The sequence below is a fragment of the Bos taurus genome, chromosome 29, assembly GCF_002263795.3.
Source record: "Bos taurus isolate L1 Dominette 01449 registration number 42190680 breed Hereford chromosome 29, ARS-UCD2.0, whole genome shotgun sequence".
Lineage (NCBI taxonomy): Eukaryota > Metazoa > Chordata > Mammalia > Artiodactyla > Bovidae > Bos > Bos taurus.
In genome coordinates, this window is record NC_037356.1 from 5,794,104 (window position 1) to 5,806,367 (window position 12,264).

Sequence of the window (12,264 nt, forward strand, 5' to 3'; positions counted from 1 at the left end):
GATTGTTTAGGGCAACCAGGACCCACCACAAAGAGCTATCACTTAGATCTAACTCCAGAAGCTCATGCTATACAGAGAAAAACAAGACCTCAGCAAAACTGAGCTTCTCTGTTAGGTAGGGGACAAATGGTCAAGAAGTAGGTAGTTTTGGTTTGATAGCTTTGAAGACTTCCTACAGCTCTTGAGAGCTGTCTTTTTGTCTCAGTTTTCCATTTGCATCAAAGCATCCTCTCTGTTCCCAATGCAGTTGCACAATTGAGTCACATCCCCCCCAGCCTAATTTTGCTTGCTCCTTTGTGTCTTTGCAGAAGAGGAATAAAGTCCTGATTTTCTTCCTTCAGGAAAATGGACTCAGAAATCCCAGAACCCTTCCAGAAGGAGCTCACCTGCTTCATCTGCCTGAATTTCCTTCTAGACCCAGTCACCATAGGCTGTGGGCACAGCTTCTGTAGGTCCTGTCTTTGTCTTTTCTGGGAACAAGCCGAAGTTCCTGCCAGTTGTCCAGTGTGAAGACAATGATCAGGACAGACAAACCTCAAAACCAGTTTTCTTCAGAAGAATCTGGTGTCCATTGTCAGAAAAGCCAATCTCAGGCAATTCCTGAAGTGTGAGGAACACCTGTGTGGGACCCACAAGCAGACAAAGAAGATCTTCTGTGAAGCCGACAAGATCTTGCTGTATTTGGTCTGCTCTCAAGGCCAGACACACAAGACTTATAGACACCGTTTCATTGAAGAGGCTGCTGAGGAATCCTGGGTGAGTGATAACTCTGAGACACTTTGAAAGTTAGCAGACAGTACACATAAGAGATTAAAATGATGATGTTTAAATCCTCTCTTTACTGAGTGCCACATACAATCTAGTTAGCAATAATAAAGCTGTGAATAAAATAGAGCAGTATATCTGACTTGGGGAACTTGTATCCAATGGCTAGCTCATGAAGCTAACTGAAATTATTTAGGTGACATTTTATTATGCTAAAGGCACTATGGTGCACTCTCAGTGGCTCAGCCCTGTCCAACTCTTTTGGGATCCCATGGGCTGTAGATCATGCGGGTAAGCTTCTCTGTCCATGGAATTTCCCAGGTAAGAATACTGAAGCTGGTTGCCATTTCCTTCTCCAGGGGATATTCCCACCCAGGGATTGAACCTGGGTCTCCTGCATCTCCTGAACTGGCAAGTGGGATTCTTTACCACTGAGCCACTTGAGAAGTCAGAGAATCAGAGGCACTTTAGGACCTTAATTTTAAGAGAGAATCTTCAGCTCTAATGTCCTCAAGTTCAAAAAGCATTTTCCATTGGATTCAGTTCAGTTCAGTTCAGTCACTCAATCGTTTCCGACTCTTTGTGACCCCCATAAACCACAGCACGCCAGGCCTCCCTGTCCATCACCAACTCCCAGAGTTTACCCAAATTCATGTCCATTGAGTCGGTGATGCCATCTAACCATCTTATCCTCTGTCATCCCCTTCTCCTCCTGCCTTCAATCTTTCCCAACATCAGGATCTTTTCAAATGCGTCAGTTCTTCACATCAAGTGGCCAAAATACTGGAGTTACAGCTTCAACATCAGTCCTTTGGATACAGGTTTCCTAATCCTGGACAAAGAAGGAAGATCCAGTACGTTAGAATTAGGAGGTGACAAGCATCACTAGACCAAATTCTGATACAAGGAGTCACATTATCTGAAAATTAATCATACCTAGACAGATGATTACCTAATGGTGTGTGGTTCTGCAGTGTAGAATTTCATACAACAGATCGTTAGTGGGGAAGAATAGGGAAACCTGATGACCTGTCATGGTCTTCAGTGTTTCTCTCAAGAACCTGTATCTAATGACACTCAGTACACTGCAAAACTTTGGGCTCTGAAACCTCAATGTATTTGCATTTTCTTATGCTAAACTTCATAATTCTTTTATAGGAAAAGGTAGCCAACCAAATGAGATCATTATGGGAAAAGATCCAAGGAATTGAGAGAAATCTCAAGAAAAACAGCAAAGGGATTGACCATTGGATAGTAAGTAGGAGAATGTATTTTTCCTTTTAACAGGTTGAGGCAGTCATGCTAGAAACTTACCCATTAATAATGTGAGCTGAAATCACCATGTACTATGAAATTAGAGAATGGGTTGAACACCATCAGAAAAAAAAAATTCTGTCCCCCATTTCAACCAACAATTCCATGTCTCTTTGGCTCTTTAGAATCCATAACTGTGACAAAGTCAGATCAGTAACTGTAAACAAAAAACCCATTAGAAGCATGTGCCGCAAGTGCTAAGGTGGAGACACACGAAGTGATGTGGAAGGTTCCACATACATGATTCAAGATCTTGGGGAAAATTTCATAAGTTTAAGACCAATTCCAGTTCTGAAATTCAAGTAGATGTTTAAACATCCATGGGTTATTTCAGGCATAGATTTCTGTCAGTCATACATTCCTGAAGTATGTTAGTTGCTCAGTCATATCTGACTCTTTGTGACCCCATGGACTATGGGGCTCCTTTATGGGTAGACCCCGTGTACTACCAGGCTCCTCTTCCATGGAATTCTTCAGGCAAGAGTACTAGAGTGGCTTGCCATTTCCTTCTCCAATACATTTCAGAAAGTACAAGGCTTTTCATTGGGAACCACAAAGTACTTCAATCTGATTAGAACAAAAGCCGAGATGATACAAATCAAACTTGAACAGCAATTTTAATAGTGTGCCCGCCAAAGTGAAAAGTGACAGCTCATTGGCTAGAGAGTGATATTGATTCAACAATAAGAAAATGTGAGATGTTAAACAAAACCTCATGGGGGAAAGAACAAGGAGAAAGACAGATGAGTGAGAGAGTCCATTGATACTGGGAGGGAATATGCCACAGATGAAGATGAATGACCTTCCAAACAATGTGGGAAGGAGCCTGTGAAGTTACAGGGGAGTGAAAACCCATTGATATAGAAAAGGACACTAGAATTAAATGGCTTATTTGGCTGGATATCCGTTTAAGCCCAGGCAATGAGATTATTAGGAATATATTTCCTAAGAATACCAACACTGAGAGCAAAATGTAACATGGCTGCTAAGAGAAACAGTCAGGCTGTGAAGTCCAGGAGGCATTATATGAAATACAAATTTACTTATTAAAGTTGAAATGAGGATATTGCATATGATATAGGAATCACTCATAAATTTTAATTACTTACATGGGCTCTTTCAGATTTCACAGGAAGTAAAGGAAAGTAATGATTCATGAAAAGATTTTTTCCAGAATTTCAGGAATTCATAAATTAGATGAAGGTGATTTAAGGAAAGGGTGTGTTTGGGTTTTGATCTAGTTAAAAACAATGTAAAATAAATGAAGGAAAGAGGAATGAACATGGTTTTCCAGAAGAGGAAGTTGATGAATTTAGTATGGATATAGCTTCATGGGCAAAAGCATGAATCAGAGCAAACTAATGCTGTTGAAATCCATCTCCCAACAGTTTTATGTATATCAATGTGGAGACATGATTTGGAGAACTTACCAGATGACATGGCCATTTCTTCCAGATTATTATGTAGACAGTATCATAAGTGAAGGCCAAAGCATATGTAAGCAGCTCACAAGAAGACAAGAGGAAATGATTGGAAAGAAGAGAGAGCTCAGAGTAATACACAAGGAGCTCACAAAAATGTGCTCTAAACAAGACATGGAGCTACTCCAGGTGAGAATTGAGGATGAGATTGAAAATATATTACCTGAAGTCCACACCTTTGACTCCTATGACATCGTACACTCATCTCCTGCAACTAAGGTGGGAGTTTCTCCTAGTTGGAAATATTATAGATAAAGTATATAAAGCATAAGTATATTTGCAACTCATGTACATCATTATTGAGCAAGTTTTACAGTATTCTTTTCTAGACATTCCCTGGGGAATATTTCTTTTCTTTTTTCTTTTTTTTTTTTACTTTACAATATTGTATTGGTTTTGCCATACATCGACATGAATCCGCCACAGGTGTACATGTGTTCCCCATCCTGAAACCCCTCCCACCTCCCTCCCTATACCATCCCTCTGGGTCATCCCAGTGCACCAGCCCCGAGCATCCTGTATCATGCATCAAACCTGGACTGGAGATTCATTTCGCATATGATAATATACATGTTTCAATGCCATTCTGCCAAATCATCCCACCCTCACTCTCTCTCACAGAGTCCAAAAAACCATTCTATACATCTGTGTCTCTTTTGCTGTCTCGCATATAGGGTTATTGTTACCATATTTCTAAATTCCATATATATGCGTTAGTATGCTGTATTGGTGTTTTTCTTTCTGGCTTACTTCACTCTGTATAATAGGCTCCAGTTTCATCCACCTCATTAGAACTGATTCAAATGTATTCTTTTTAATGGCTGAGTAATACTCCATTGTGTATATGTACCACAGCTTTCTTATCCATTCATCTGCTGATGGACATCTAGGTTGCGTCCATGTCCTGGCTATTATAAACAGTGCTGCGATGAACATTGGGGTACACGTGTCTCTTTCCCTTCTGGTTTCCTCAGTGTGTATGCTCCCCAGGGAATATTTCATTCTCAAAATATTTTGTTGTTTGCTTCTATTAAAACCAGGAACATCTTATATACTCTCATTCAAACTTTTGGTCTTCAAAGGTGCAAAGGGAGAAATTTGGGAAAGTGCATATATATATTCCAACTTCTGTTGAGACATCCCAGTTTTCATTAGCCCTTAGTTTGGAGCATATTACCCTTCAGGGAAAAGTCCTATGATAGATCAATTTTCAGAGAGCTGCATAGTCACCAATCTTGTCCTTTCTCTTTCATCCTGTTGTGTTAACTCATCAAAAAATGCTATTCTGTCCATATGCAATATGTTGTGCCAGAGTTTTGTTGTTGTTTTTTTTTAACAAAGAAAAGGAAAACAGATTTCTCAGACTGTTTCTGGTGGTGATGATTAGAACTCTACTGAAGTTTTGCCAACCCAAATCTTGGTTGCCTATGTATAAATAAGTCTAAATTGTCTTTTTTATTTTTCTTCTTGGCAGGAATTGGAAGACAAAGTGAAATGGTAAGTTTTCAGATGCTGATGAGGGCACCTGAGGGCTGGGAAAGAGATAAAGCAGCATTTAACAAAGTGATGACATAACTTACCTAGATAATGCTAGATTGCTTGAGTGCATGTGTCTGCACCAAGTTTCCAAAAGGCCAGTTATTTCTGATTTAGATTCCGCAATCAGACACATAGAAGTGCAAAGACTAGTGCTTCCGACATTAGGTAAAGAAGCAAGTGATGCTGAGAAATGAGATAGAACCAGGATAAGAAGAATGCCGAGAATATCAATAAATTTCCAAAAAGGGCACAGTTCTATTCCATGGGGGTGGAAAAAGGATTTGGATGAAGAATGTTGAGCTGGAGGATGCTTTACGATAGTAAAGGCTGTGTTTAAGAAGCCCTGGGAAGCAGAAGGATTAACCCCATCTCCCTCTTACAGGAGTGAGTCAGCACAGCTGCATGTGCCTCAGCCTCTGCTCCCAGAACTCCCTGCACCACCTATGTCTGGGCTGATGGGCTGGCTCAACCGCTTCCAGGGTGAGTGTCAGGAGTGACAGACACCCCTGCTGTGTCTGTCCTGCAGGGTCCTTCTGTGATGGTGTCCATGGAAAATCTTTCTCTATTCATCCTTCACCTTGTGCTGGAGAACAGCAGGCAAATAGGCTGGTACAGACATGTGTGGTCACAGAGTCACAAAAATCCTCTACAGAATACAGGCAGGCTGGTACAGGGACTCATGTGTTTCAGGCCTCATGAATCATCTTTAAATTTCATAAAACAATGTATTAATGAAAAAATTCACATGCTCCCAACATGTGAATTTTGATCCCTAGAAATATCATGACAATGTCAGTTCAGTGAATCCTAGAAAATTGGTTATTAATATAGGATATTCCAATTTTAGAGTTTAAGTGCAGGTAGAGTTTTTAAAACATTTTTTTGGAGTATATCCTTTTCTTTTTCTATCCATGTTATTTTTTAAATGTTTACTTATTTATTTTTTACTGCACTGGGTCTTTGTTGGTTTCTCTAGTTGTGGTGAGTGGAGCCCATCTTCTTCGGCCTTCTACTTGCACTGGCTTCTCTTGTTGCAGAGCACAGGCCCTAGGCTGCTGGGCTTCAATAATTGCAACATGTAGGCTGAGTAGTTGCAGTCCCAGGCTCTAGGGCACAAGCTCAGTAGTTGTGGTGTATGGGCTCAGGAGCTCTGTGGCATGTGGAATCTCCCCAGGTTAGGAAAGTCTGGTAAATTGGCAGATAGTGTTTTATCCACTGTGCTATGAGGAAAGTCTTAAACGTATTTTTCATTGAAAGTTTTTTAGTGATTAAATGTATGATGTGTTTTTCCATTGGCATAATCTGACCAAAGGCATAAGCCTGAAAAATCAAATGTAGGAATCACAAGGAAGCAAATGGTTGGTTGATGAGGCCACAATGAGCTTCATGATAAACCTCATCCTGGAGCGTGACTTAGCAGAAAGTGGACGACTAAGCCTCAGGTTTGAACTACAGATCAAAGTCAGAAAATTCTTACAAAGAAACCACTTTGAAGAAGCTATCCTTAGGCTTCACATCTTCAGTGTTCATTTTCTAACTTAACTGAGATGATAGAATGATCATCAGTTCTCTATTCTATGATGCTTTTTTCCCTGCACAGTGTTGGTGGAGGTAAGATATATACTGTCATGTCTCGGAGGTGATCAGTGAGTAGGTACTCAGGTTTTTAGATGTCATGGAAAATGCCCATCCAGAAGTAACTGTGACCTCCCTCTAATTTATAATCTCTGAACCTGTAGGAAGCTTTTTTCATTTTAATTAGTTGCTTCCTTAGCAGATATGCTGGCAATATTTATATGCAATATTTTCTAATCAGAGCTGACCTTCCAATCTTAAAATATATTTCCAGTGAGACTCTAGATAGATTATCTTCTCTGGTAGAGAATTTTTTATTTTACCATTGATTTTTACTGCTTTATTTTCTCATCTCTACACAGTCAATTTTTCATTCAGCAATGAACGTAAGCAGTCAGCACCTCAGGCTGTTCAATGATGCAAGAAATCTGATGTATGAACGTGACAGCCTCCATGTGTCTTTGGATGATGGAACATCAAAGTGTTTTGCTGCATGGGGAGCCCAGAGCTTCACCTCTGGCAAACAGTACTGGGAGATGCTTGTGGACAGCTCTTGGGACTGGGCTGTAGGTGTCTGTAAGGATTCCTGGATAAGAAAGGACGACAGCATACTGGACGAGTCCAATAGGGACAAATTTCTCCTTGTGTGTGTGAAGCAGGATGACCATTACCAACTCTGGACCACAGCCCCCACCATGCCTCTGTACATAGGGAGACCTCTGGGCAGGGTTGGGGTGTTCCTTGATTGTGACAGTGGGAGTATTAGTTTTGTGGATGTTGCCAAGCGCACCCTCCTTTGGAGGTACGATGATGGCGTGTGCACTTTCCCTGTCAGGCCCTTCATTTGTACTGGCCACAGGTGAGGAGGCTGACTCATGGCCCAGATGGGATGCTCTGGACTGCTTTTCTTAGAGAGCCCTTCTCCAGTGCTGTAAATCAAGAATACTTCATTGACTTTAGGCTCTTTCTACTGTAATGAACCCTCCTTTATTGTTATTCAATGTGAAGATAGTGTCAAAGGCAAACTTCACTTGTTGCCTTCCATCTTTCTGACAATAAATTCTTGTCTTGAAACCATGTGTCAAGAATATATATTGTGATTATTCACTTCTTTTGTGAGCTTACTATATTCACCACAATATGAACATGTACTTCTCACCTCCTGAGCCCCAATATAGGGACCCAGAACTTGCACAACATAGACAGACCTGGTCACCCACCAGACCCAGGTCAGCCTGCAACCTTCTCCTTCTTATAATCTACAGGGTCCTACACATATATTCACCCTTAGGGTGAAAATCAATTTGCAGGGAAGTTGCCACTGCTCTGAAGACTGGGATAAGCATTTCCTTTAGAAAATTCAGAATTCACAAGTCCTTTTTTATTACAATAGTATAAGGGAAAAGAGAATGTCAGAAACCATCTCCTAAAGGAAGGACCCTATGGCTTCCCTGTGGCATATCCGAAATGCCACTATCACCAGTACTATAATTTGAGGCCATTATTAAATAAAATAAGGGTTGCTTGAATACACCCAATGGGATTTTTAGGTGAAGCTAACCCAAAAACTAAGTCAACGAGGGTGGGATAAGCAAGACAAAGGGAGGATACCTGTTCTTGGAGGGATGGAGCTGGATGGTATGGTATTTCATCCCACTACCCAGAATGGCCCACAGTTAAATGCACCTAAATTATTTATTTCTGGGATTTTCCATTTAATATTTCTTGAACAAGGTTTTGACACCCAGGTAACTGAAATCAGGGAAAGCAAAACTGCAAATGAGTGAATTTCTTTCCTGTTGTTGTTTAGTCCCTAAGTCGTGTCTGACTCTTTTTGACCCCAAGGACTGCAGTGTGCCAGGCTTCCCTGTCCTTCACTATCAGTTTGTTCAATTCATATCCATTGAGTCAGTGATGTCACCCAACCATCTCATCCACTGTCACCCTCTTTTCCTCTTGACCTCAACCTTTCTCAACATCAGGGTCTTTTCGAATGAGTCGCCTCTTCCCAAAGTACTAGAGCTTCAACTTTAGCATCAGTTCTTCCAATGAATATTTAGGTTTGATATCCTTTAGGATTGACTTGTTTGACCTCCTTGCTGTCCAAGAGAATCTCAAGAGTCTTTTCCAGCACCACAGTTCAAAAGCATCAGTTCTTCGACACTCAGCCTTCTTTATGGTCAAAATTTCACATCTGTACATGACTACTGGAAAAGCCATAGCTTTGATTATGTGGCCCATTGTTAGCAAAGTGATGTCTCTGCTTTTTAATATATGGTATAGGTATGTCATAGCTTTTCTTTGAAAGGGTTAGCATCTTTTAATTTCATGGCTACAGTCACCACCTTAAAAATAGCTGAGAAAAGAAGAGAAGCAAAAGGCAATGGAGAAAGGGAAAGATATATCAAACTGTATGCAGATTCCCAGAGAATAGCAATGAGAGCTAAGACTTCTTTAAGTGAACAATGAATCAAACGAAAGCAACAGAATGGTAAAGACTAGAGATCTCCTCAAGAAAATTAGAGATATTAAGGGAACATTTCATGCCAAGATGGGCACAATAAAGGATAGAAACCACAAGGACTTAACAGAAGCAGAAAAGATTAAGAAGAACTGGCAAGAATACACAGAAGAACTGTACTGAAAAGTCTTAATAAACCAGATAACCACTGTGGTGTGGTGACTCACCTAGAGCCAGATATTCTGGAGTGTCAAGTCAAGTAGGCCTTAGGAAGCATTACTATGAACAAAGCTAGTGGAGGTGATGGAATTCCAGATGAGTTATTTCAAATCCTAAATGATGATACTGTAAAAGTACTGCATTTAATATGCCAGCAGATTTAGAAAACTCAGCAGTGGCCACAGGACTGAAAGGTCAGTTTTCACTCCAACTCCAAAGCATGGCAAAGAATGTTCAAACTACTATATAATTTCACTCATTTCAAATGCTAGCATGAAAATATTGATGAAAAATTTGGGTATATGTATCCTAATATCTGGGAGGGGCATTGTCAGTCAATGGACTATAACATTCATGGTTAAGTTTGAGAGGGTAACAGGCAGGAAGGCTAGGGGACCCCAAACAGAGGAAATAAGCTGCAACGGGTCAGACTTTTTTCATCTCTCTCATAAGTGGCAGGAGGAAACAAACTACAAGTGTCAGATTTTTTTTCCCTGTTCTATGCAAAATTAAAAAGAGGTTTCTTTCAAAATTCTGTGTTGACATGATGACACCTGGTTCCACCTTTTCTCAAACCTTGAGCTAACCAATGCAGAATTCTTATGGAAATTCTTTTCTTAAGGCTATGCATTTGTTTGGAAACCTGCCTTTCTTCAAGACTCATGTCAATCATTTTACGGCCTGGAATGACTCACCTTGTGCTAATGTTATCTCATGTTGCGGGTGAGGGGCCTGGTACCACTCTCTGAGTTTTGAGACATATCCTTTCTTTAATTAGCAGCCTGCTAATAGGTATACAACTTACTGCTAGAGACTAGCAGTGGAGAAGGCAATGGCAACCCACTTCAGTACTCTTGCCTGGAAAATCCCATGGACGGAGGAGCCTGGTAGCTTGCAGTCCATGGGGTCGCAAAGAGTCAGGCACGACTGAGCAACTTCACTTTCACTTTTCACCTTCCTATTAAATCTGTATTTCAGGGTAACCAAATATTTGACTCGGAGAAAGAAATGGCAACCCACTCCAGTGTTCTTGTCTGGAGAATCCCAGGCACGGGGGAGCCTGATGGGCTGCCGTCTATGGGGTTGCACAGAGTCGGACATGACTGAAGCGACTTAGCAGCAGCAGCAGCAGTAGAGACTAGCAGGGGGGCACTCTTTCTGCCCCTTCTGATGTCTATGTCAGAAGCTTTCTCTATTTCTTTTATACTTTAGTAAAACTTTATTACGTAAAAGCTCCAAGTAATCAAGCCTCGTCACTGGCCCTGGATTGAATCCTCTCCTCTGGAGGCCAAGAATCCCAGTGTCTTTCATGGCTCAGCAAAAACCTTTCAAGGTTATGCTAATAGCTGTCATAAATGTTTCAGGTTTGTTTCAGCAGGGTTCAACTAGAGAAGCAGGAGCAGTAGGAAAGAGAGAAAAAGATAAAGAATTCACATTCATAAGGAATTGCCTCTGGTGATGGTTATGGAAACTGCCTAAGCAAGCTGAGGACATTAGGGCACTTAGTCGGGAGGGAAAACACAAACAGGCTGGAACCTAAATTGTTGAGGACAAAGTTGTTGTCCACAGGAGGTTGGCACAATAGAAATTATACAGATCCCTTTGTCTGGAATTTTATTCAGGGAGTTTCTATACACTTCTTTAAAGACTCCTGTTGATGAAATCAGGTGCACCTGCATAATCATCCTACATTGGCGTCAATATCAGGGACTTTTCATGCTTAAAACCTCTTCACAGCATCACCTAAATTAGTATTTGATTGAAAAATTGCAAGAGATGTGAATGTACTATAAAGTAACTGATCAACTACCTTAAATCCTTGTATTTTAGCCTTTTGTTATTCAGTTGCTGTCATGTCAGACTCTTTGCAACCCCATGGACTGCAGCATACTAGTCTTCCCTGTCTCACCATCTCCTGCAGCTTGCTCAAAGTCATGTCCATTGAGTTGGTTATGCCATCCAACTATCTCATCCTCTGTCACCCTCTTCTCCTCCTGCTTTCAATTTTTCCCAGCATCAGGGTCTTTTCTAATGAGTTGGCTCTTTGCAATAGGTAGTCAAAGTATTGGAGCTTCAGCTTCAGCATCAGTCCTTCCAATGAATATTCAGGGCTGATTTCCTTTAGGATTGCCTGGTTTGATCTCCTTGCAGTCCAAGGGACTCTCAAGAGTCTTCTCCAACACCACAGTTCAGAAGCATCGATTCTTTAGTACTCAGCTTTCTTTATGCTCCAACTCTCACATACATACATGACTACTGTAAAAACCATAAGCTTTGAGTATATAGACCTTTGTTAACAAAGTAATGTCTCTGCTTTTTAATATGCTATCTAGGTTTGTCATAGCTTTTCTTCCAAGGAGCAAGCATCTTTTAATTTCATGGCTGCAGTAATTTTGCAGTAATTTTTGCTGCAGTAATTATTTGCTGCAGTAATTTTGCAGTAATTTTGCTGCAGTAATTATTTGCTGCAGTAATTTTGCAGTAATTTTTGCTGCAGTAATTATTTGCTGCAGTAATTTTGAAGCTCAAGAAAATAAATTCTGTCAGTTTTTCCATTGTTTCCCCCTTTATTTGCCATTTCAGCCTAGCCAGGTCGAAATAACAGAAATCTATAGCAAGGCAATATGCCATTTAGCATAATTAAGTATAAAAATTATACAACTTTTCCCATTTTAAACTTCGTGCACAGAGCTGCCCATCCAGAAAATGACCTAACTATGCACTCTATTTCTCAATGAATCATTTTAGGAAATATTACTGATTGCAATGCTAATAATATGGTAATATTAATAATAATACTGAAGTTTTGTTATCTTAAATCATCATATGTGAGCTTGACTAAAATCTGTGCCTTTTAATCTTTAATTTTCTTCAGTGTATGAATTATTTTGTAATGATTGTTGTCATTTA

General features: G+C 40.3%; 1 protein-coding gene across 1 annotated transcript; it reads left to right on the forward strand.

The window, feature by feature from the left end:
* The first annotated feature begins 345 nt into the window (after positions 1–345).
* Positions 346–7,663, forward strand: LOC528629 (tripartite motif-containing protein 43-like). Its single transcript, XM_059883071.1, is given in 8 exon segments — positions 346–756; positions 1,924–2,019; positions 3,468–3,779; positions 5,035–5,057; positions 5,194–5,264; positions 5,406–5,592; positions 6,700–6,710; positions 7,053–7,663. Coding segments are annotated over 8 exon segments (1,596 nt in total). The 3' UTR covers positions 7,538–7,663.
* Positions 7,664–12,264: the final 4,601 nt, after the last annotated feature.